The sequence below is a fragment of the Ranitomeya variabilis genome, chromosome 4 (genome assembly GCF_051348905.1).
Source record: "Ranitomeya variabilis isolate aRanVar5 chromosome 4, aRanVar5.hap1, whole genome shotgun sequence".
In the NCBI taxonomy this organism is placed as follows: domain Eukaryota; kingdom Metazoa; phylum Chordata; class Amphibia; order Anura; family Dendrobatidae; genus Ranitomeya; species Ranitomeya variabilis.
Window position 1 is genome coordinate 745,749,380 of NC_135235.1, and position 27,561 is coordinate 745,776,940.

Here is a 27,561-nt window from a genome sequence, read left to right on the forward strand (position 1 = left end):
GGGTTACTAAGCGCAGGGCCGCGCTTAGTAACCCGATGTTTACCCTGGTTACCAGCGTAAATGTAAAAAAAAACAAACAGTACATACTCACCATCTGATGTCCATCAGGTCCCTTGCCGTCTGCTTCCTGCTCTGACTGAGATCCGGCCGTACAGTGAGAGCACAGCACAGCAGTGACGTCACCGCTGCGCTCTGCTCTCACTGTACGGCGGCTCAGTCAGAGCAGGAAGCAGACGGCAAGGGACCTGACGGATACCGAAAGGCGAGTATGTACTGTTTGTTTTTTTGGTAACCAGGGTAAACATCGGGTTACTAAGCGCGGCCCTGCACTTACTAACCCGATGTTTACCCTGGTTACCCGGGTGCTGCAGGGGGACTTCGGCATCGTTGAAGACAGTTTCAACGATGCCGAAGTCGTTCCCCTGATCGTTGGTCGCTGGAGAGAGCGGTCTGTGTGACAGCTCCCCAGCGACCACACAGCGACTTACCAACGATCACGGCCAGGTCGTATCGCTTGTCGTGATCGTTGGTAAATCGCTATGTGTGCCAGGGCCTTTATTGATTTCTCTTATTGATTATTTATTTCCTTCACACTCTACATGAGTTTTTAGATGATGAAGATAAGAATGTGGGACATGTTATTCCTGGGAATCATAACATAAAAAATGGATTCTACCCTGTATGAGTTCTCTGATGTGCAATAAGCTTTGTACTCGTACTATAACATTTCCCACATTCTGAACATGAATACGGCTTCTCTCCTGTGTGAATTCTGTAATGTGTAATCAAATTTGACTTACGGTTAAAACATTTCTCACATTCTGAACATGAAAATGGCTTTTCTCCTGTGTGAATTTTCTCATGTGCAAGCAACTTAGATTTATATTTAAAATATTTCCCACATTCTGAACAGGAAAATAGCTTTTCTCCTGTGTGAGTTTGCTGATGCATAAGGAACTGTGCTTTCTGGTTGAAACATTTGCCACATGCTGGACATGAATATGACTTCTCTCTGGTGTGGATTCTTTGGTGTGTAAGAAGAGCTGATCTCTGGATAAAACATTTCCCACATTCTGGACATGGATATGGTTTCTCCCCTGTGTGATTTCTTTGGTGTGTAAGAAGAACTGATTTGTAGTTAAAACTTTTCCCGCATTCTTGACATAAATGTGGCTTCACCCCTGTGTGAGTTCTCTGATGTATACGTAAATGTGATTTCCGGATAAAAGGTTTCCCACACTCTGAACATGAAAATAGATTTTCCCCTGTGTGAATTCGCTGATGCATAAGGAAATGTGTTTTCTGGATGAAACATTTTTCACAATCAGGACATGAATATGGCTTCTCTCCTGTGTGAGTTTTTTCATGTTTAAGAAGATCTGGTCTCTGGATAAAACCTTTCCCACATTCTGGACATGAATACGGCTTCTCCCCTGTGTGACGTCTGTAATGTGCATGCAAATTTGACTTCTGGTTAAAACATTTCCCACATTCTGAACATGAAAATGGCTTTTCTCCTGTGTGAATTTTTTGATGTTTAAGAAGATCTGGCTTCTTGAAAAAACATTTCCCACATTCTGAACATGAATACGGCTTCTCCCCTGTGTGACTTCTGTAATGTGCTTGCAAATTTGACTTCTGGCTAAAACATTTCCCACATTCTGAACATGAAAATGGCTTTTCTCCTGTGTGCATTCTCTCATGTGTAAGCAATTTAGATTTCTGTTTAAAATATTTCCCACATTCTGAACAGTAAAATAGTTTCTTCTCTGTGGGAATTATTTGATGTTCAACATCACTTTTTCCGCTTTTATTTTGCATAACAGTCTGTGATGAATCCAAATAGGTGACTGATTGAAAAGGCTCCGATGATTGATTTTCGCTCTGAACGGCTGGAGGTATAGCTGGAATAATTGCATGATTTTCATTGGTATCTGGTTTGACACCACAGTCATCTGCCAAGAATAAAACGGATTTTATTTTTCAATATCAATGCCTTATATTTTATATACTTTCTATACACATAATTCTATACAACTCAAAAGTATAATGACACTATGACCTAAGACAGTGGTGAGCCACCTGTTCACAAATCCCATGGTACTGAACCTCTAAAGTACAATCGACAAACATAATACACAAATGTAGAAAATTTTGAAGCAATAAAGGGAGGATTAAAAGTAAGCATTATTATGTTACAATCTATAGCAACAGATAAAAATAAACACCATAAAACCATGTAAGATTCTTAAAGGGGTATTCCCATCTCTGATCATCTATCCCAATATGTAGTAGGTGTAATAATAATATTAGGAAATATGTAGTATAGTTCTTTTGACTCGCTATGTTGCTCAACCCATGTGCAGGGCATTGCATTAGCTTAGGTATCCATGGTTACTACCACTGATATAGTGACTGTTAGTTGTTAGTGGTCATAACCATGGATAGCTACACTACTGTAATGCCCTGGACATGGGGTAAGCGACATAGAGAATCAGGAAAACTATACCACATTTCTAATTGGAGGTATTTGCTATTATTATTACACCTACTATATTTTGGGATAGGATCTTGGAAATGAGAGTTCCCCCTTAAGGCCTCCTTCACATGTCAGCATCTCTGGTATGTGGTGACAGATTTCCTATGTACTGGAGACACTTAAACACGTAGATCCATTCAAGTGAATGGATCTGCGCACATGCCAGTGTGTTTCCACGTACCATGTGTCTGTGGGCAAGGCACGCTGACATGACTGTTTTTTTAGCAGCAGCACGAGCCGCAAAAGATCTTGCACACGTGAACACTGATGACACACGGATGACATCCGTGTGTCATCATTGTGACACATACCGGCGCCTGGGAATCAGCGGTACTGTTCGCGCTGATCCCCGACTCCGGGTGTTGAAAACAGCTCACATCATTGTATCCTGCTCTGCCTGGGATCAGCGTGAGCAGGGGACAATGTTGAGAGTTGTATTCAGCCCCCGCTGTCTACATAATTTTATTCTAAGTATAAAATAAAATATAAAATTAAAAAAATCATATTATACACACCTTAACACCTAATCCAGTGATGCCTTTGTCCCCTGTAAAGAAACAAAAATGAAAAAAAAACAACAATATCACCTCACCTGTCCAAAGTTGAAAGAATGCAAAGTGTCCCACGCCGTAATCCATTTGTGCGACATTTGTTCATCAGCATGAGCGGTGACCCGAGACGACCGCTCAAGTTGAAAACCTGGGGAGAATGACTCATTGCAACCTGATTTCTCAAGGTGAACTACGATGATCTCACTGAGGTCATCACAGTTCATAGTTCTGCTTTCACTGCAGGGAGTCATTTTTCCCAGCTCTTCAGCGGGCGCGGTTGCCTCATAACCCTCCATCAAACTCCATCGCACCCAAAAGCACTACAAATATTGGCTGGTAATTAGCTCATCCAAACTTTATCTACCCCCAATTCCTCAAGATGGCTGGCCATCATTGTAAATAAGCCCCTGTACTTTGTCACTTCCACCATATTGTAGATTGTAAGCTATTATGGGGAGGGTCGTCAATATCTTTGCATTAATTATTGTATTATCATTTACTTTGTTATAACTGTTATATGTGAACTGTTGAATTGTAAAGCGCTGCGGAATATGATGGCTCTATATAAGTAAAGATTATATTATTATTATGAGCAAGATGAGCACACAGATGGATTACGGTGTTGGAAACTCTGGATTCTTTCAACGTTGTACAGGTGAGAGATATTGTTGTCTTTTGTTTTTGCTTGTTTACAGGGGACAATGGCTTCATGAGTTAGGTGTTAAGGGCTTGTACCCATTACCGTGGAAAAAAAGTTCCGATTTCAGTCCAGAAAAGTAGGACTAGTGTCATGCAAGTGCCAGGCAATTTTCATGTGAGTACAATCCAATTTTTTGCACTTAGCATGCGACTGACATCCGTATGCTATAAGATTGCAATATGATTTTAACATGAGCTTTGGCAGAGTAATTTTCTCGGAAATATTCTTGAATACACACATATATACAGTATGTATATATACATACACATATAGATCGATTGATGACAAGCCGGCAATTCATCTGCCACGTAAAGTAAAATCACAGCAGGACTCGACGTAATAGAACAGATAGAATAGATTGCATACAGTATATACACATAGAATAGATCGATATAAAGATGTCAGTCACATATATAATTAGTAAAATGCGTGTGCAGTTTACTGTACATGTATTTAATTAAATGATTCCTTTTCTGAAAAAATTGCATTGGCTTAATTTTCATAACCAGCAGAGGGAAAGCTGACAGCTGTAGGCTGATGTTTATAGCCTGGGAAGGGGGTAATACCCATAGAGTTTCCCAGGCTATTAATATCAGCTCTCAGTTGTATACTTAGTCTTTACTGGTTATTGTAATGGGAGACCCCTCCAAAAATTGACGTAGTGTAACCCTATAATTAACCCCGGAGGTATTTTCGTTTTTGAGTTTTCATTTTTCACTCCTCTTTTCCCAGAGCCATTATTTTTTTATTTTTCTGTCAATATGGTCTTGTGAGGGCTTGTTTTTTTGCAGGACAAGTTGTACTTTTGAATGACGCCATTGATTTTACCATGTCACGTACTAGAAAATGGGAAAAAAATTCCAAGTGCGGTGAAATTGCAGGAATTGAAATTGCAATCCCACACTTTTTTTTTGTTTGGCTTTTTTACTAGGTTCAATAAACGCTAAAAATTACCTGCCACTATGATTCTCCAGGTCATTACGAGTTCATAGACACCAAAGATGTCTAGGCTTTTTTTTATCTGTGATGAAAAAAAATTCCAAACTTTGGAAAAAAAAACAATTGCGCCATTTTCCGATATCCGTAGCGTCCCCATTTTTTGTGATCTCGGGTTGGGTGAAGGCTTATTTTTTGCATGCCAAGCTGACATTTTATTGATACCTTTTTGGTGCAGATAAGATCTTTTGATCGATCATTATTGCATTTGAATGCAATGTTGCAGAACCAAAAAAACTAAATTCTGGCGTTTTGGCTATGCCATTTAGCGATCAGGTCAATCCATACTGTTTTTAATAGATCGGGCGATTATTAATCGCGGCGATACCAAATATGTGTATGTTTTTTTGTATTATTGTTTTATTTTGAATGGGGAAAGGGGGGTGATTTGAACTTTTATAATTTTTATATTTTTAAAAACATTTTTTTTTTTTGCATGCTCCAATAGCCTCCATAGGAGACTAGAAGCTTCCATAGGAGACTAGTAGCTTCCATAACCCGATCGAGGTTAAGCACATGGGCCAGGCATGGTAAGTGTGTGAGCTCGCCTCGTCTCAGAGCTACCACCAGGTTCCAGTCATTGTCACACATGACTATGCCTGGCTGTAGGTTCAACGGTGTCGGCCATAGATCTGCCTGCTCTTTCAGAGATGTCCACAACTCTTCAGCATTGTGCGGTTTGTCACCTAAGCATATGAGTTTCAGCACAGCCTGTTGCAGCTTGGCTGAGGCAGTGCTGCAGTGCTTCCAGCTTGTGACTGATGTGGTCATTTCGGAGATGGAGCCTGAAGAGGAGGAGGATGAGCTGCAGGAGCTGTAGGCTGTGGGAGCAACCCTGATTGACCTCGGGCCCGCAATCCTCGGCATCGGGAGGACGTGTTCCATCCCAAGGTCCGACTGGGCCCCGGCTTCCACTATGTTAACCCAGTATGCCGTCAGCAAGATGCACCGTCCTTGCCCACAAGCACTTTTCCATGTGTCCGTGGTTAGGTGGACTTTCCCAGTAACTGCATTGTTGAGGGCATGGCTAATGTTGTGGGACACGTGCTTGTGTAATGCGGGGACTGCACACCATCAGAAATAGAAGAAATAGTGGCGGCTGGGGACTGAGTACTGAGGGACGGCCACCATCAGGTTGCGGAAAGCTTCTGTCCCCACAAGCCTAAAAGACAACATTTTGAGTGCAAGCAGTCGCAAAATGTGGAAATTTAGTAGTGTGGCCTTGGCTGCGTATTTGCGCTTGCATTCCAATGTCTAGGGTATAGACAATTGAACTCTGCACTGGGACAAGGACGTGCTTGCTGATGATGCTAGTTGAGTGTGTGCAATGACAGGTGCAGGGCAGGAGGCATCTTCGCATGCACCATGGACAGTGGATTGGCTTGCACGCATAACAGCGGAAGAAGCAGTGCTTTCACCTGCAGACAGTGTTCCTGGACCCTGAGGTTCGGCCTACAAAGTCGGGTGCTTTGCTGCCATGTGCCTGATCATGCTGGTGGTGGCTAGGCTGGTATTTTTGCTACCCTTGCTGATGCTGGCCTGGCTGATGGTGCAAATGGCCTTTTTGGGGTTATTGGCAGAGCCTTTAAAAAAACAACCAGACTAGGGAAGACCTAACAGTTGGACTGGCAACTTCCGTCATGTCAGTGTTATGGGGAACGGTTGCTCGCCTTCTGTCTGCGGCCACCACACTGCTTCTTCCTGCCTGTTAGGGTGCTACATCTCGCTCCCCATGTACTGCTGTCCTAGCTCTACATGTCCTCCTGCCAGCTTGGGTCAGTTACTATATCATCCACCACCTCGTCTTCCACTTCCACACCATGGTCCTCCTCCTGACTTACAGGCAATTGTGTCTCATCACCATCCACCTCTGGTGTCACTTTCCCACTATCGCCTTCGTGTGAATATGGCTGCTCAAATATTTGGGCATCGCTATATGCGATCTCCTCTTGCCCCGCTTTAAGTAGACTGGGCGAAAGGCCCAAATCTTTAACTGGAAAAGTGAACAGCTCTTCGTAGTGTCCAAGTTTGGGATCAATTTTTATTCCAATATTTAAAATTTACCATAGACAAATTAACCAAATACTATGACCTGCAACCCAAATAGTAATACACAAATGCCCCTAGTCCACCCTAGTAATCCCTGATAAACCCTTCCTGCCAGCGGAGGTTGGCACCCTAGCTTGAACACAAAATGGCGCCCCCGCTCAACAACGGCTAACCCTAGACGTAACCTAGTAGGCCCTAGAAATGCCAACAGTCACCTGCTACTGGGATGTCCTGACTGCCGCATGTTTTGTATCTATTGACAGCGGCTGTTCCATTCGCCTCCTGATGAACTAACATCATGGAAGGGAAATGCGTTTTTTTTGCCTGATATAACAGACAGTACAAAACACATCCAGATCTGTTACATTTATTATATGTGTCCGTGGTGTGTTATACCTAGTCTGTAGTCGAACTGGGCATCGGCTTCCCCACATATAACCCTTTAGCATACCAACCTTTTTTGTGGGATCTGGGCTTTTCTTTTGTCCTTTGCACCCCCTATATCCGGTTATTCTTTATACACGGGTTCCCTCACTCTCTTTTTCTATTTTTTGAGAGATGAGAGGGTAAATTTGAAGGGTGAGGGTGAGCCACTTGCGTTCAGATTTAGGGTGAATGGAGGGCTAGTTAGCATAGGCCTGTTTTGTATATAACTTCTCACCCTTGCCCCAAAATTGTCTTGGTCTTCAATTTTTCAGTCAATTGATTTATCAGTTATTAGCATAATTTGCATCTCTTCGCTCCTTTAGTCAAGATGGGTGTTTAAACGGTTGGTAGTAATTGGTAGTTATAACCCTCTTGATCTCACTCCCCACTCTTCCTCCTATTTTTTGCACTCCCTCCCTCCTTTGGTTTTTGGTTTGTGACGTTTACCGTTTGACTGTTGGCATTGCCAGGGCCTACTAGGTTACGTCTAGGGTTAGCCGTCATTGAGCGGGGGCGCCATTTTGTGTTCAAGCTAGGGTGCCAACCTCTGCTGGCAGGGAGGGTTTATCAAGGATGAATAGGGTGGACTAGGGGCATTTGTGCATTACGATTTGGGTTGCAGGTCATAGTATTTGGTTAATTTGTCTATGGTAAATTTTAAATATTGGAATAAAAATTGTTTTTAGGTATTAGTTATGTCAGTCTGTTAAAAAGAACTATACCAAATCTATCTTCTTAAGTATAATCCAAGTTTGGGATCAGTTGTCTCCGGGCACTCGGCATGGTGGGAGGAAGGAGGATCAGGGAGGAATATGCGGTCCAGGCTCAAGGCTACTGAGACTTGACCGAGTGGAAGACAGGGTGGTGGTGGCAAATTGACTGGAACCATTATCTGCTAACCAATCAACAACCTTTTGACACTGCTCTGGGTTCAATAGTGGTGTGCTGCAGTCCCCTAGTAATTCGGACAGGAAGGTCGGACGAGAAGATGTGGGTGTTTCTTGTGACACAATTACAGCTTGCCCACGGCATGCACCATCATGTCCTGTTCCCCGTACCTTGCCACACGCCTTGCCCATTTTAAATGGAGAACAATATTTTTCACGTTCCCTACAAATGGCTGAATTTGGAGCGAACTTATATGTGGCCCGTGTGACGGAGAAGCCAGTTTGAAATTTGCTGGCCTGTAAAAAAAAATATATATATATTCCTGGCCCCGATACCTGGGGCTATGTCCACAAATATCTGTAATAGCAGCAGACAGAACTGGAATGGACTCTCTTGCTATATGCACTGAAGTCTGGCACATACACTGCCTGCCTGCCTAGGACTGATATCTATGCAGCTTTATTAGTCCTCAGAAGGACTGTTAGTTGAGATGCATATGTGTATTAGATATGGTATATCAACACTAAGTTAGAACCAAGCAAATCTCTCCCTAGCTCAGCAGCAACTCTCCCTATACTGCCTGATTCCGGAGCAGACTGACGAGCATGGCGGCGTCAGGTCTGGTATCGACCTGATGACGCTGTGTGTTCAGCCAATCACTGTAATGCAACAACCAACATGGCTGCGGCATTACAGTGTGTGGCAGACAATCCCTGCATGTTCATTAACTGTCTAAAGAGAGCCAAACATTCAGGGCGGGGAGCCAAACTCCCACCGAGCAACCCTGGAAATACTCGTCGAGCTGCGAGCATCTCGAGTAGTGAGATGCTCGGGCGAGCAGCGGCGAGCATGCTCACTCATCACTAGTAATGATCAAAAGCTGCCAATTAAAAGTTTGACTGATTTAACAAATTCAGTGTCCCCTTTATTGTTTATTATGAAGATTCTGGAAGATAGGAGCATAAAGTCAGTGGAGGAATATGGGCTACAAGTAAGTGTGATGCACCCCACACGCAGCAGAACTCTGGAACTGAGGCACGCTTTGTCTGTAGGGTGCCAGAGTGTGCAGAAGCAGTAGCTCGCCCACAACAACCTCACTTAGTCATCTTACACAAGCAAAGTACATGTGTAAGCTTGCTAGGTTGTAGGGTCTGGGGCGAGAGCCACAGATCTGTTTGGTCTGTTATTCCTGTCAATAACTCTGCAGCATTGTGCTGTTTGTCTCCTAGACAAAATAGCTTCAGCAGAGTCTGTTTCTGCTTTGCTATGGCAGTGCTGCTGAGCTTCCAGCTTTCGGCTGATATGGACAACATGCTCGGAGATAGCAAATCAAAGATGGTGAGAGATGAGCAGTAGGAGCTGCAGGAACTGGAGTAGGAAGTGGAGGAAACCCTGATAGAAGTAGGGCCAGCAATCCTCCGTGTCAGTATCACATGTGCCATGCCAGGTTGGGATTCGGGCCCAGCCTCCACAATATTCACTCAGTGTGTGGTTAAGGAAATGTAGCATCCCTGAGCACAAGCGATTGTCCACATATTTGATGTTAAGTGGACAATCACAGTAACCATGTTGTTAAGGGCACACGTCGCAATAGTGGACACATGCTGGTGTAAGATGGGCACGCCACACCGGGACAAATAGTGGCGGCTGAGTAGCGAAGGACCAAATGTGTACACCTGTAGCAGGCCATTTTTTTAATTTTTATTTCAAACAAAATTTCACCCAAGCCAGGTTATACAGTATGTATGACAAAAAGTTAATTTTTGGATCAAACATATTTAGAGAATTGTACCAGTCCAAGTGTTTGTTGTTTTTTTTTTTTTTCTTTTAAAACACCGTAATATTACACAAAATGTGTTAAACTGTATGGATGACTAACTGAATCCAGACCTTTTTTTTTTTTTTTTTAAGTAAACATTTTGCAAGTGTAGTTTATGTACTTCTACACTCATAAAGGCTTTGCAAAAAGTTCAAAGCAAGGAAAACATTATAAGAAAGGTCATCCATAGAACCATGAAAGGCAACAACTGGCAGGCCTCATTCAAATATTTTTAAGATGTATTTGATGTACTCCTACACTCAAAGGCTTTGCAGAATTTGCAAAGCCAGGAAAAATTTTTTTAAGGAGGGTAATGCAATAATCCTCTTCAGGTGTGAGATTCTTCTTCTCATTCCTCAGGTTTGAGGGATTGTTCCAACCCCGATTGTTCACATGGGATGCATTTTGATAGCATTTTTCAGCCCGCCTAAGCTAATAGAAGGGTGTGACTACTAGGATGTTAACCTAGATGCTGTGCATTGCCATAGTGTGAACAGCACCACATACAAGTCTTTAATGTGCATATACAAATGGGTGACAGAACTCTGTCACCTGCACCATCACCTGCTCCCGCATAGGAGGTGGAGAACCCCAAGCACAGTACGATTTCTCAGGAGTGGTCTCGAGTGGAATAGAGGAGCTTCTCCCAGGCCCGTTCATTCCTCAAGAAAGGTTCATCCTGCTCCCTTCCTTCTGAGATCACACCCACTGCATACCAGCAATGTTGCCCCTCCATTTTCAGGAATGTGACAACTGGTTCCAGCAATCAGCTACTGCAGCCTTCAAGGCAAGTGTTCCACCTCTACAGCCCACTGGTTGAATGAGAAGGGTCCTAAACTCTTCTATGGACTCCCATCTCCGCTGCCAGTTGTATGCAGCGACTTCACTCAAGATGCCAAATGTTGGTACCTTGTGGCTAGTGGGCCCGACAGCATTTCTCTAGCCATGGTCCAAGCTTGCTTCCTTGTCTCTTCTGACTACACTAGGTCCCGCACCACTTCCTTGATCATGACTCTCCTAACTGCAGTCCGCAAGACTACAGCAGTAAAGGCTGCAGCCTGGGTTATTCCTTCATGGTTCCAGGAAAGCATTCGGCTCCTGCCCCCGTGCTGTTGTGCAAGCTTTCTCTGGCTCCGACATGGCTTTGTAGTTTACAGAACTGGGCAGGTAAAGGTCAGAATCTTCTAATCCTTTGAGGTAGGTGGATCCTCCAGGTTGTAAGTTCCTTAGGAAAGGGCTTTCACACAATCATTTTAACATTTTTGGATGGAGGAGAATGTTATACTCTAGAAGCAAAATGGTGATCACATGAAACGACCGGACTACACAACCGATAAGGTAGCCACAGCCGGTGACTAAGAAGAATCTGTGACTTCTCTGCATTTCGTGGATACTACTCACCTGGGTAGTCATATGTGGGAATCTCCTCTTTACACACCTCATCACTTGTCACATATTTCTCTGTAGTATTAATATGGGTTAGAGCTTCACCCTGAAACAAATATTGGAAATGTCACAGACAGATGTAGAAGTCACATCTATGATCAGCTCTAATCCTGCCATCTCCACCGTTCTAATTATACATGTATGAATCATATAATACTGGTGGATAAAACAAGACTGAGCACAAGACCTTCACCGGCGTCTACACATCATAGGGGAGATCTAATGACACCTTCTTTCCATCTACCTGATCATCCTGAAGAACATTGAGATTTTCTTGTTTACAGTCCTGTGGAAGGAGAGGAAGGGGACATCTCTCTGGTGTTGTCCTCTTACTGGATAGAGCTAGAGGAAACACATACAGGGACTGAATTAGTTCATTACATACAGATAATTATAGGCCGTGTGTATTTAGTCCTGTCTATTACCTGGTGATGTGAGGGGCTGGGGAACCTCCATCATGACGTCCTCGAACAGATCTTTGTGTCCTTCTAAATACTCCCACTCCTCCATGGAGAAATAGACGGAGACATCCTGACATCTTATAGGAACCTGCCACATACAATGATACCGTCATGCCCCCGATCCCTTCACCGCGTTACTGTATAATGTCCCAGCATTCCCACCTCGCCAGTCAACAGCTCAATCATCTTGTAGGTGAGTTCTAGAATCTTCTGGTCATTCAAGTTCTCATGTATCAGGTGATGTGGAGGCCCTGTGGTTGGGCTTAGGGGTCTTCCCCATCCCTCACACACCAGGTCCGGACAGCGCTCACTAGAGGTCTTCTTCACTACTGTGTAATCCTGGTTATGGAGAGACACACTAATAAATCTCAGTAGAGACATTTCCAGAATCCTCACCTCTCCAGTTCTGCCCATCTGTTATTTCCATAGATAAGCATGATGTAATGTGAAGTCATCAGAATCTCTCACCTCTCCAGTAAGACGGAAGAGGATCTCTAGGGTGAGGTGTAATATTCTCTCCGCCATCTGGTCCCTGTCCATATCCATCCTTGATGATTAAGTCAGAAAATTTCTCTCAATATACAAGATGTCCACTGAGAGGATCTGATATTGCAGGGAAATGAATAGGAAGAAAGTGAGCCAATGTAACATCATAAAGGATGACAACAATGTGAAACATATCAGGAGATAGAACGTGTAGATGTTGTATTCTCTAGTCTTGTATGGACTGGAACACAAGTTGAATTGCTGACTAAGACATCTCCTCCATGCTCTCAATCACTGGCTAAGTTAGCCATTGCATCAGCAACTTATTGGCTGTAGGAATCATAAGTTTGTTGGGACTGACCAGGATGTGCTGCAAAAGACCGGAGAAGATGGAGGTCTGCAGAGACCAGTTGTGACAAGATGGAAATCAAAAGAAAGACTCCAGAGAAGATGTAATCCATAAGATACCAGGATGTAAATAATCATTGGATGATCGACAGTGTGATGATTGCTGTTTATAACTCCCAGTATCTTCTTACCATTTTTAAGGACACAATGGAAGTTGTAGGGTTATAAATTCATGCGATACAATTGCTTATGGGGCTGAATTGATATGACTATTGATTGTTATACTTAGTTCTTGTATTCAAGTACTCTTGGTTCTGGTCATGTATTCATATATCTATGGTGGTTCCGGTGATGTATTCATATACTGATGGAGGTTCTGGTGACGTAGTCAAGTACTGATGGTGGGTCAGATAATTACCTGGATATTTAGCCTGCTCTCTGTACCAGACTAGTGCAAATTGCAGCTTCTTGCTCACTGGTGTATGTTTGCTTTGTTTAATTGTGCTCTGTTCTACTGCTGCCTGACCTAGGACTGTGCTCTGAATCTGTGCGTTTTCACCCTTTGCTTGATCCGCTATCTTCTTGGTATTTTGACCCTGGACCATGACCTGACTTTTTTTGCATCACCCCTCTGTCTATGACGTATCCTCCTGGCTCCTGACCTAGGACCTTGTGATTTTTGGACTATGTTGGAATCCGTGGACTCCTTGGAACCAGCATGACTTTTTAATTTATTTTAATAATTAGACACTCTACAAGCCATGGCATCCACAGAGTTGGCCTTTTTGACTATGGTAACACTCAGGCTTATTTTATGGAAAACAGAGCCCATGGCAATACACAAAGTAGGGCTCGGTACTATAATTTTAGACTGTTTTTCTTGAAATTTCAAACTCCCTGGCCTAGAATAGTAAAAGCATTAATTGAAACCTCTCTGATGGTCATAAGCCCCCCACACAGTTTACAAAGCAGTTGGGAAAACAATGCTTTGGCTGATAGTCTATGTCGCATGACTCTGCCAAACATAAGATCAGCCCTCTATTCTCTATGAGAGACGATGCCAAAACATCTCTGGTTCTCTCTTAAAGAGATACCTTCAAATGTCCCCTTTATTATAAGGACAAATACCTAGTTTTCCACAAATATAAATGCAGCCCTTGTTATGTCCCATGATTGAGACATTTTAGACTGTCCTGTACATTCTACATGCTGTATTGCAGTCTCTCATATTGTTCATTGTTGCTATGTGTTCCTGTGTATTGCATAGTGGAAATCCTCCCTTTCTATGAAGTTTGTCCCTTCTGTCTCCCTCTGCTGGGCGTCATGTCACTTCCTTCTTCTTCTCCCTGTGTCTCAGTCTCCATCTTGGTTTCATTAGAGGCACACGTGCTTTCAGTTTGTCTGAAGAAAGTATTTTTTACCTGCTGCTGTTTATGCATTCAACAAGAATTCTTAAAGAAATCAAAGTCTCTTCTGGATTCTTCATAACATGTGTGTCGGCAGCTGAGTTAAGCTATCTGTGACCGTCGCCAATTGTAAGTAGGGTGAAGAGATTCAGCATCTCACAGAGCCATATTTGCAGCCACAGGCCCAGGGGACAGAATAGCCCTAGCTGTATGTTCATTTCATTCTGAAATAGCTGACAACATCAAATGGATCTCTGATCAGCTGTAAATGGAATGACAAATGTGGATTTTATCTGTCATTTTTACAGGCAGCCATAATGATATCTATCAAAGTGAGTGTCACTTATATACTGAGAGATGTAAACACCAGGATGATGGGAGTGATGATCATCACTATTGTCTAATTACAGCTGTAAACATGTTAAAAAGAGAAGACACTAGATCCTGCCCTGAAGCTACGGCTGACCTGGAATGGTAAGGACTAGAGTTGAGCGAAACGGATCGGACATTTTCAAAAGTCGCCGACTTTCAGCAAAGTCGGGTTTCATGAAACCCGACCCGATCCCACTGTGGGATCGGCCATGCGGTCGGCGATCTTCGCGCCAAAGTCGCGTTTCATAAGACGCTTTCCCCGCCTTTTTTTCAGCCAATGAAGGAGTGTGGGCAGCGTGATGACATAGGTTCCGGCTTGCTTTGCGCGGCGTCACAGGGGGTAAAACCGCCATCTTAATGTGAGAGAGAGAGAGAGAGAGAAAAAAAAAAAATCCCCATTGACCTGCATTGGGTTTCGTGTTTCGGTTGGCCCCCGACTTTTCACAATAATCGGCCGATTTCACACGATCCGACTTTCGAGACAGTCGGGTTTCACGAGACCCGACTCGATCCTAAAAAAGCAAAAGTCGCTCAACCCTAGTAAGGACTGTATAGAGTAAGGCTATGTTCACACGTCACATTTTTTTTCAGCATTTTTTTTTAATGCTAGTTTTCAGCTGCGTTGTATAGTACCAACAAAGTCTGAGATTTCAGAAATCTCATGCACACACCTTGTTTTCTTTTTCCATCAGTATTTTGTGGTTTTCGCACATTAGAGCATGTTACGTCCTTCAGCGTTTTTCACCCATTGAAAGTAATAGGTAGTAAAAAAAACGCTGGAAATCTGCACCAAAAAGTCAGGAATCGGGTTATGTAGCGTTTTTGTGCCAAAACCTGATTAAATAGATGGAGATTTGTTTGCACTAAAATTTATCAGCATGCATAAGAGACAAATGTAGCATGCCAAAACGGCAGGAAAATAACACAAAAAAAAGGAGCAAAAATGCAGCACAAAAAGCCCCCAAAACGCAGCAAAACCTGCATTTTTGCCTCAGCTTCTTTCCTGCCAAAAAATCAAGTTTTGCTTTAAAAAAACAAAAACGCCTAGTGTGAGCATAGCCTAAGGGACAGGATTATCCCACATGAAAACAGGAGAACCCTCTGGTGGGCCCCTGTGCAAGAGTGGGCCAATCCCACTATACATGTCTTCCGACAAGCCTGCAGTTATCCTCAACCTACTGAACCGCCGCACAACCAGCTCTACCTCTCCTAGTGTATCCTCACGAATCCCCTGCAGACTGTGAGCCCTCACGGGCAGGGTCCTCCCTCCTTATGTACCCGTGTGCCTTGTTTTCTGCTCATGTTTAATGTATTTGTCTATATTTGCCCCGTATTCACATGTAAAGCGCCATGGAATAAATGGCGCTATAAAAATGTATATTAATAATAATAATTTGGTGAACCAGGGGTAGGGTATTTTTCTTTTTTTACATATAAAATATTTTTCGGAGTGTTTATATTCTTTCAGCTTACTGGGTTAGTGATGGGGGTGTCTGACAGATGTCTCTCCAACACTAACCCCTAGGATTGATGCCAGCAAACATAAATCCCTCAAAATATTACCTTAATTGCCAACAGACCAAGGCAATCGGAAAGAGACAGGTAAAGTGGCAGCCATTATGTTACTGTTCACAACACACAGAGACCTGTCATGTTCCCAATGGCAGGGAATTAAACACATAACACGGGCAAAAACAGGACGAGCTCTAGGGTGATGGAACCTGAGCTGACCGCGATCCTGAACCTCAACACTCAACTAACAGCAGCCGGGGAACGTTCCTGGGGGGACTCTAGACGTCTCGCGCCAGCCAGAGATCTAGCTACCCCTATCAGAAGAATCACAGACCTATCTTGCCTCCAGAGAAATATTCCCACAGAAATAGCAGCCCCCCACATATAATGACGGTGAAATGAGAGGAAGGCACAAACGTAGTTATGAAAACAGATTCAGCAAAATGAGGCCCGCTTAAGCTAGATAGCAGAGGATACAAAAGGTGAACTGCGCGGTCAGCTTAAAACCCTTCAAAATACCATCCTGAAATTACTTGAACTCATGTGCCAACTCATGGTACATGAGTGGTAATTTCAGCCCACTAGAGCAACCAGCAGCAGAGAATTACATATCTGCAAGCTGGACTAAAAACATGAAAGCAAACATGAAACAGGGAAATCCAGACTTAGCTTGTCTTGAAGGCCTAGGAGCAGGTAGCAAAGGTAACAGAGACACACTGATACATTGATAGCCGGCAAGGGAATGACAGGAAAGCCAGGTTAAATAGGAAACACCCAGCCTCTGATGGACAAGTGGAAACCAGAGACCGCAACCCACCAAAGTCACCCAGTACCAGCTGTAACCACCAGAGGGAGCCCAAAAACAGAATCCACAACAGAGACCCCAAGAGTCTGCTGAAGGGATTAATGTGCCCCAGGTCCAGAGTGGCGACATCGCATTTAATCTGAATTATCCAGACATATTTCAGTAGGCCCAGCGACGTCAGTTAGAGTTCATGTGAGAATGAACGTTGGCCCTTATTGTCATTGATTCAGGCTATGTGCACAAGTATTCTTGAAATCTGCGGATTTTTCCGCAGCGGATTTGAGAAATTCACAGGTAAAAGGCACTGCATTTTACCTGCGTATTTACTGCGGATTTTGTGCGGATTCCTATTATGGAGCAGGTGTAAACCGCACAAAGAATTAACATGCTGCAAAATGTAAACCGCTGCGTTTCTGCGCATTTTTTTCCACAGCATGGGCACTGCGGTTTCTGTTTTCCATAGGTTTACATGATACTGTCATGGTACATGATAGAGAATAATGGGGCTTCCAGCACCGACCTCCACATGGTTGAGCCTAGACTGTATGGGCTCCTTCCAGGTCATGACTGCACTAACCCCCAAATCCCACTATATAGCCCCAAATATCAGGCTCCTGCAAACAAAAGTCTAAGAAAACATCAACCCGTAAATTAGTAAACTCTCCTGTTTCTCAGTGACCTCCTCCCTGCTGCTCACCTACTCCGGCATCAGACACTCAGAGAAATGTATAATGGGGCTTCTCTTCCTGACTTTTACTAAGGCAGAACACGCCCCCGGAAATGACGTCACACCTGGAAGAAGGAGCCCATACAGTCCAGCATTTACTCACTCCACATATACGTCTTATCTGTGCGCACAGGACCTGTGATTAGGTCACAGGAGGGGAGGAGTCAGGCGTCACATGATCAGGGGCCTCAGTGTATGCAGGACTCTGCTGTGCTGGTTGTCATGGTGCTGGATGAGGGGACGTTTCTGTGTGGGGTCAGGAGGGGTTTACATTGTGGATGTAGTAGAGCCATGTGTGTACGAGGTGTACGGAGCGGAGCCGTGTGTGTACGGGGTGTACGGAGCGGAGCCGTGTGTGAATGGAGCAGAGCCGTGTGTGTATGGAGCGGAGCCGTGTGTACGGGATGGCCCATTCACATGTCTTGGGTGGCTATCTGGGCATGGACAAAACTCAAGAACGGGATTTGCGATTGTTCTATTGGCCTGGATGTCACAAGGAAATCTTAAAGCATTGCAGGTCCTGTCCCATCTGCCAGGTATCTGGCCCCTCCCTCACTTTTGAAGTCCCTTTGTGCCATTACCCATCATACAGGTGCCATTTGAGCAAATTGCCGTGGACTTGTTATGTCCCCTGGTTAAGTCTGCTAGTGGGCATCAATACATGTTGGTCATCCTTGACTATGCTACGTGGTAACCTGAAGCAGTTCTCCTGAGAAACTTCTCTGTGAAAAGTATAGCCCGCAAGTTGGTACACGTTTTTCCACTGACAGGATTATAGAGGGAGATCCTAACTGACCAAGGAACACTCTTTATGAGTAAGGTGATGAGGGAACTGTGTAAGGCCGTGCTAATTACACAACTGAAGATGTCCATGTACCATCCTCAGATGGAGGGTCTTGTGGAAAGGTTCAATAAAACATTGAAGAGTATGCTTAAGAAGGTCATAGAGAAGGACGGTTGAGACTGGGACTATCTCCTGCCTCATCTGTTGCTTTCTATCCAGGAGGTTCCACAAAGCTCTCTCGGATTCTCTTTGTACTTCTGTATGGCTAACATCTGCAGGGTCTCCTTGATATAGCAAAGGAAACCTGGGAAGCCAAAATCACCCCCCCACCGGAGCTTCATCGAGCACATCACCCAGATGCAGGAGAGGATTGTGAAGGTGATGCTCATCGTAAAAGGACATCTCCTGTAGAGACTCAATCCAGTGCCTACAACTGGTCAGCCAGGGTGAGGAAGTTCATCTCTGGGGATCGAGTCTTCGTACTAATTCCCACAGTGGAAAGTAAGTTCTTGGCCAAATGGCAAGGCCCCTATGAGGTGGTGGAGAAGCTTGGTGAAGTGAACTACAACATTATCGTCTACATCTGCATGGAAATACTGCTATTCACCAAGTAAAAGTTTGGTTGTTTTTACGAATCTTGTGTTTCCTGGATTAATAGCTGCCCTAGTTCCAGAAGAGGGATTCCTGGACTCAGAAGGAGAAGAGGCCTGCAGTCCTAAAGTAAGTGTGATGCACCTCATACACAGCAGCACACTGGGACATGAGATGTCTGTAGGATGCCGAAGCGAGTGGGAACAGAAGCTTGCCCACGACTACCTGGCTTGGGCATCTTACATGGTAATGCCGATGACCTCTCTAGAGTCCCGTGTCTGTAATAGAAGGTGCAGGTAAGAAGGCCTCCTGTGTGTTATCTGCAGACTGCACTGTATACTGGATGCTATCCAGCCTGTGTATCCTGGTCTGTCTTAAAACTGCCATTGTTTGAACTGTTTACTTTGCCTGCACTGAAAGGCCGTTTATTTTCCTGTGCTTGTCGCTCGTTTATGAAGCACCAAAAAACAGCATGGACATTTAAATGGAAACGGTTCCTGTGTTGCCACGCACCCAAGTAAGTAGCATTCCCACCATGACCGCTGCATCAGACATGAGTTATGTGCAGGTGCCATCTTTCCTTCTGGTATTTTCAAAGATGAAATAACAGCTTATATGGCCACTTAACATGGTAACAATTATTAATTCAGCTGTCTGTACCAATAGTAAGGGACTTAAGGAACCATCATCAAATTCATCATAGCAACCCAAAAAAAGGATGACATAAGGTCACATCGAATACCATAACCAAAACACTTTATTAGCACTTATTAAAACAAGTGTACAAGAGGCGATACAAAAATGGGCGACATATATGAGGATATTGTAAAAATAGCAGGAGGCGCGCACGCAGGAATGTAAGTCCACAAAAAGTTAAGTAACTACCACTACTAATATTGATGACTTGATTAATACCCATAGGGTATCACCCAATATAAGAAACAAACAAAATGCAGAAATAATAACAAAAAAATTATAAAAATGAAAAAAATGAGATAAATGCTCAGGGTAGTATACGGTAGTGGGGGATAATAACTGCATGCGGAGGCCAGGGACAAGTCCCTATCAACAACAATCCTAGAATCACCATAGGCACAGCCATAGACCAAAATTAGATGTAAATTCCATATCAGGCCAGTGGTGAAAACACTCAATAGTAAGCCATAATACAATACAAGACGCTGCAGAATTTACCCACCGCAAAGTAGACTCTCAGTCCTGGGAACACGCCTCCGCCCCAACGCGTGTTTCGGAAAACACAACCTTCGTCAGGGGGCATACAATACGTAGTGACAAGTGGTTTAAAAAGGTTTGACCCCGGAAATGTACGGCGTCTGACACGGGAAGTATTGGAGTGTCGTCATGGCCACCACAACGCTGCTGAGATCCCCGTGCAGTGGAGGAATGACAGAGACCACGGGGGCCCCACGTGATCGCAGCCATCCAACCATAAGCACAGAGACGAACAGACGAATAGGAGCCAGAGAATGCGCCAGGAGAAATATTGCAGCTGAATAACAGAGTGGTACCCCGCCGTCATGGAAACCACCGCACCGGCAAAACCACCGAGCGGCCGAGGAACGGCAAAGACCACAGGATCGCAGCCATCAAGCCACAACCCCGAAGACACGCAAATGAAAAGAAGCCCGAGGACGGACACTACAACTAGGTAAGTACCCAGATACCATCAACATATAGAAACAATGTCAAAAAAAATTATAATATACAAACCAACTATCTCAACAATCACAGCTACCTAGTAAATGTTAACAACCAAAATATATAATATATTAAGTAGCACATAAAAATTACAGCAGCCACCACTATATACCTCAATTCAGTGACAATAGAATGATAAGAGGATGTATGACAGTCTAAAATACTGTAATTTATACAAGATACCAGTGCTCATGGAACTTAATCAGGGGCTTAATGGAAAAGATCATACAATAATATATTCTACCCATATAGGGAATCAAAATGATAATAGAAAACAATAAAGTACAACCATAAACAGCCCATAATTACTGGCAGCATCTAATATATAAAGCTGAATGTGTGTATGTGTGGATTGGCATCTGAACCGTCGCAGCTACAGCCACAAAATTTTGCACAGTCACACGTCTGGACCCCGAGAGCGTCAAAGCTATGTTGTGAGGTGAAATTTTAACCCCGCACTTTCCAATTCACCAAACAATTTTGCCCCTATCTACATAATGGGGAAAAAATGAAAGGAAAAGTGTTGGAGGCAAATTAACAGCTGCCAGATAATAATAATAATAATAATAATAATCTTTATTTTTATATAGCGCTAACATATTCCGCAGCGCTTTACAGTTTGCACACATTATCATCACTGTCCCTGATGGGGCTCACAATCTAAATTCTCTATCAGTATGTCTTTGGAATGTGGGAGGAAACCGGAGTACCCGGAGGAAACCCACGCAAACACGGAGAGAACATACAAACTCTTTGCAGATGTTGTCCCTAGTGGGGCTTGAACCCAGGACTCCAGCGCTGCAAGGCTGCTGTGCTATCCACTGCGCCACCGTGCTGCCCGATGTGAACAAGGGGGACTTAAAGAATGACAGCGATGGCGCCAAAGAGTATATACTGTACAGTTGCTAAGGTGGGGCCCCAACATGGGATAATCACCACACCACCACGGGGATATGAACACACACACAAAATGCGCCACACACTACCACGTGCTCGAACACATATACCACCCTCAGCGCACATTTCACCACACATACACCAACCTCACCACATAAAAGTAGAAACACAAAAGTCGCCGTTCAAAACTCGCCACGCGCAAAACTCTCCACATGCAAAACTCGCCACACGTGCAAAACTCACCTCATGGAAAACTCGCCTCATGCAAAACTTGCACACGCAGAAAAATTGCCACACGCAGAAAAATTGCCACATGCACAAAAGTTGCACCACATGCAAAAGTTGCCTCACACAAAACTTGCACATACTCAAAAGGCACCACACATAAAACTCGCCACTCGCAAAACTCGCCATGCGCAAAACTTGCTGCACACAACTTGCTACACTAACCTGTCACGTGCAACTCGACACACAAAAAGTTGCTACACGCATGTCGCCACACAAAACTCATCTCACAAAAGTCCCTACATGCATGTCGCCACATGCAACTCAACACACACAACTTGACACACGAAACTCGCCCTAAAACACACACAAGTCTGGTATTATCCTTCAAAAATAAAAATCTGATTAATAAGCAGACAAACTACAAGAGCAACAAATGTACCATATAGGAATCCGGCAGCTGTCAGTCACATGACCAGTCTATTATGTGTATGTGTGAGCTAATATATACTGCCAGGGGGTGGGCTTACTGTTGGCTGGGGATTTATCAGGCTGCCATTTTAGCTTACAAATACTGAGGTAAAAATACTGACCAAATAACGTGTGAACGAGGGCTAATACAGGAGGAGATGACATACAGATATATAATATATACAGGAGGAGATGACACACAGGTATATACTATTTACAGGGGAGATGACACACAGGTATATACTATATAGAGGAGATGACATACAGATATATACTATATACAGGAGGAGATGACACACAGATATATACTATATACAGGAGAGATGACACACAGGTATATACTATATAGAGGAGGAGATGACATACAGGTACATACTACATACAGGAGGAGATGACATACAGGTATATACTATATACAGGAGGAGATGACACACAGGTATATACTATATACAGGAGCAGATTACCTACAGGTATATAGTATATACAGGAGGAGATGACACATAGATATATACTATATACAGGAGAGATGACACAGGTATATACTATATAGAGGAGGAGATGACATACAGGTACATACTACATACAGGAGGAGATGACATACAGGTATATACTATATACAGGAGGAGATGACACACAGGTATATACTATATACAGGAGCAGATTACCTACAGGTATATAGTATATACAGGAGGAGATGACATACAGGTATATGCTATGTATAGGAGGAGATGACATACAGGTATATACTATATACAGGAGGAGATGACACACAGATATATACTATATATAGGTGAGATGACACACAGGTATATACTATATACAGGAGATTACATACAGGTATATCTAATATATAAAGCTGAATGTGTGTATGTATGTATGTGTGTATGTCCGGGATTGGCATCTGCACCGTCGCAGCTACAGCCACAAAATTTTGCACAGTCACACGTCTGGACCCCGAGAGCGTCATAGGCTATGTTGTGAGGTGAAATTTTAAACCCGCGCATTCCAATTCACCAAACAATTTTGCCCCTATCTACATAATGGGGAAAAAGTGAAGGGAAAAGTGTTGGAGGAAAATTGACAGCTGCCAGATGTGAACAATGAGGACTTAAAGAATGAGAGCGATGGCGCCAAAGAGTATATACCGTACAGTTGCTAAGGTGGGGGCCCCGACATGGGATACTCACCACACACGTGGATATGAACAAACGCAAAATGCGCCACACACTACCACGTGCTTGAACACATATACGACCCTTAGCACACATTTCACCACACACACACCAACCTCGCCACATAAAAGTCGAAACACAAAAGTCACCACTCAAAACTCGCAATGCGCAAAACTCGCTACATGCAAAACTTGCCATATGCAAAACTAGGCTCACGCAAAACTCGCCACACGTGCAAAACTCACCTCATGGAAAACTCACCTCATGCAAAACTTTCACACACAGAAAAATTGCCACATGTACAAAAGTTGCACCACATGCAAAAGTTGCCTCACACAAAACTTGCACATACTCAAAAGGCACCACACATAAAACTCGCCACGCGCAAAACTCGCCATGCACAAATCTTGCTGCACACAACTTGCTACACTAACCTGTCACATGCAACTCGACACACAAAATGTTGCTACACGCATGTCACCACACAAAACTCATCTCACAAAAGTCGCTACATGCATGTCGCCACACGCAACTCAACACACACAACTTGACACATGAAACTCACCCTAAAACACACACAAGTCTGGTATTGTCCTTCAAAAATAAAAATCTGATTAATAAGCAGACAAACTACATAATGAGGAACCACAGTCCATAATAATATCCCTTGTTCAAATGAGGTTGATAGTAGAAAGTCCTGTTCCAATGGCTGTAGGATTGATAGTAGAGAGTCCAAATCCAATGGCTGTAAACCGATGTCAGAACCAATCAGGGTAAAAAAAAACTTTAAGAAAACACAGAAAAAAATGGTTAAAAACAATTTAAAAACAAAACAACGACCGCACAATGGCGCCAAAGCCACAGCACCAGACAATGATTATAGGAAGGGGGCATAGCTGATGTTTTCATTCAAGCCCGCAGGGTGGACTGTATTCAAAGTCCATATCCACCTGGACTCAATACGGGCTAACCGCTGAAAAGTACCCCCTGAACGGATCCCCACCTCCAATGAATCAATACCCATTGCCCTGAGAAGACTGGCATCACAGTCATGGAATCTCTTAAAATGGCGTGGTAGTGTTTTCAAGGTGGAGATGTCATCAACCCCAGCCGCCGCGCCAATGCCCAAAACATGTTCGCGTATACGTGTTTTAAGTTGGCGAGTAGTCATTCCAACATACCTTTTGTCACACGGGCATGTCACCATGTAAATAACATTCTTGCTAGAACAGGTGATTCTCTTTCTGATTTTAAATTCACGCGACCTGTCAGAATTTGGAAAGACCCCAATCCTCTCTATGTTTGGGCATGCGATGCAGCGGCCACAAGGGAAACACCCCACCCGGATAGCCATAGAATCCAAGAAGGTACTCACTCTCTCGCCAGTGTAATGACTATGGACTAAGATGTCCCTAAAATTCCTGGACCGTCTGGCTGCGATGCCAGCCCTCTCAGGTAGGTATCGTGCGATAACGGGGTCCGCCCTTAAGACATGCCAGGACTTTTGAAGGATCCTTTTCATCAATGGGAATTGAGAATGATACTTGGTGACAAAACGGACAATATCATTCTCCTGTTTACCTTTCGTCCCGTATAATAATGAGTCTCTTGATGTAAATCTAGCTCTATTAAAAGCTTTCTTAATGCTACGATTACTATGTCCACGGGCACGGAGCCTTTTCTTTAAATCATCTGCCTGACTATAGAAGTCGGCTTCCGTGGAACAAAGTCTACGCAGACGGAGGAATTGTCCTGTTGGAATTGCCTGGATGACATGGCCAGGATGAGAGGAGGAGGCATGCAACAAAAGGTTGGTGGACGTTGGTTTCCTATAAATTACTGTCTGCAGGTCATCATGGACATCACTTTTTAAGGTAACATCCAAAAACTCAATAGTACCTCTATCAAATGTATACGTTAACATTATATTGCAATCATTGTTGTTTAGTGATGCCATGAAATCCTGCAGATCAGTTGTGGACCCCTGCCAGATCATCAAAATGTCATCAATGTACCGCGTCCAAGACAGGACGCGGCACATTGACCCAGGATGATCCGGCAGGGGGAGGTCCCTCTCCCACAGCCCCAGGAACAGGTTAGCGTAAGCAGGGGCGAAAGGAGCCCCCATAGCTGTTCCCTGGAGCTGCAGGAAGAAGGACCCCTTAAAAACAAAAAAATTATGTGTCAAAGAAAATTCCAATAATTCATAAATCAACCCCTTAATTTCCACCGAAAAATTAGATGTATTCAGAAAAAATTCAATGGCCCGAAGGCCATCGTGATGCCGGATGCTGGTATAGAGTGATTCGACATCTGCCATCACTAATATCTCATCCTCCTCCAGATGTATACCATCAATACATCTTAAAAGTTCTCCAGTGTCCTTAAGGTACGAGGGTAGGCCTTCTACCAATGGTTGCAATTTGGAATCTATCCATTGGTTTACCTTCTCAAGGTAATTGCCTCTTCCAGAAATTATTGGACGGCCAGGCGGCGTCTTCATGTCCTTATGAACCTTAGGGAGGAGGTAAGGGGTCCTTCTTCCTGCAGCTCCAGGGAACAGCTATGGGGGCTCCTTTCGCCCCTGCTTATGCTAACCTGTTCCTGGGGCTGTGGGAGAGGGACCTCCCCCTGCCGGATCGTCCTGGGTCAATGTGCCTTGTCCTGTCTTGGAGGCGGTACATTGATGACATTTTGATGATCTGGCAGGGGTTCACAACTGATCTACAGGATTTCATGGCATCACTAAACAACAATGATTGCAATATAATGTTAACGTATACATTTGATAGAGGTACTATTGAGTTTTTGGATGTTACCTTAAAACGTGATGTCCATGATGACCTGCAGACAGTAATTTATAGGAAACCCACGTCCACCAACCTTTTGTTGCATGCCTCCTCCTCTCATCCTGGCCATGTCATCTAGGCAATTCCAACAGGACAATTCCTCCGTCTGCGTAGACTTTGTTCCACTGAAGCCGACTTCTATAGTCAGGCAGATGATTTAAAGAAAAGGCTACGTGCCCGTGGACATTAGTAATCTTAGCATTAAGAAAGCTTTTAATAGAGCTAGATTTACATCAAGAGACTCATTATTATACGGGACGAAAGGTAAACAGGAGAATGATATTGTCCGTTTTGTCACCAAGTATCATTCTCAATTCCCATTGATGAAAAGGATCCTTCAAAAGTCCTGGCATGTCTTAAGGGCGGACCCCGTTATCGCACGATACCTACCTGAGAGGGCTGGCATCGCAGTCAGACGGTCCAGGAATATTAGGGACATCTTAGTCCATAGTCATTACACTGGCGAGAGAGTAAGTACCTTCTTGGATTCTATGGCTATCCGGGTGGGGTGTTTCCCTTGTGGCCGCTGCGTCGCATGCCCAAACATAGAGAGGATTGGGGTCTTTCCAAATTCTGACAGGTCGCGTGAATTTAAAATCAGAAAGAGAATCACCTGTTCTAGCAAGAATGTTATTTACATGGTGACATGCCCGTGTGACAAAAGGTATGTTGGAATGACTACTCGCCAACTTAAAACACGTATACGCGAACATGTTTTGGGCATTGGCGCGGCGGCTGGGGTTGATGACATCTCCACCTTGAAAACACTACCACGCCATTTTAAGAGATTCCATGACTGTGATGCCAGTCTTCTCAGGGCAAGGGTTATTGATTTATTGGAGGTGGGGATCCGTGGAGGGGGTACTTTTCAGCGGTTAGCCCGTATTGAGTCCAGGTGGATATGGACTTTGAATACAGTCCACCCTGCGGGCTTGAATGAAAACATCAGCTATGCCCCCTTCCTATAATCATTGTCTGGTGTTGTGGCTTTGGCGCCATTGTGCGGTCGTTGTTTTGTTTTTAAATTGTTTTTAACCATTTTTTTCTGTGTTTTCTTAAAGTTTTTTTTTACCCTGATTGGTTCTGACATCGGTTTACAGCCATTGGATTTGGACTCTCTACTATCAATCCTACAGCCATTGGAACAGGACTTTCTATTATCAACCTCATTTGAACAAGGGATATTATTATGGACTGTGGTTCCTCATTATGTTTGGACTGATATTTATAATGCTGCCAGTAATTATGGGCTGTTTATGGTTGTACTTTATTGTTTTCTATTATTATTTTGATTCCCTATATGGGTAGAATATATTATTGTA

At 43.7% G+C, this 27,561-nt stretch overlaps 2 protein-coding genes across 2 annotated transcripts in view; one reads left to right on the forward strand and one right to left on the reverse strand.

Moving 5' to 3' along the window:
- Positions 1–27,561, forward strand: part of LOC143768074 (uncharacterized) — an 804,664-nt gene that overhangs the window by 418,064 nt on the left and 359,039 nt on the right. The gene's annotated exons all lie outside the window — the stretch shown is intronic.
- On the reverse strand, positions 344–14,101 carry LOC143768072 (uncharacterized). The gene is made up of 6 exons (XM_077256753.1): positions 12,344–14,101; positions 12,038–12,214; positions 11,840–11,963; positions 11,659–11,756; positions 11,370–11,460; positions 344–1,955 (listed from the first exon to the last, which is right to left on the reverse strand). The coding sequence occupies exons 1-6, from the start codon at positions 12,419–12,421 to the stop codon at positions 673–675; spliced, it is 1,851 nt and encodes a 616-aa protein (XP_077112868.1). The 5' UTR covers positions 12,422–14,101; the 3' UTR covers positions 344–672.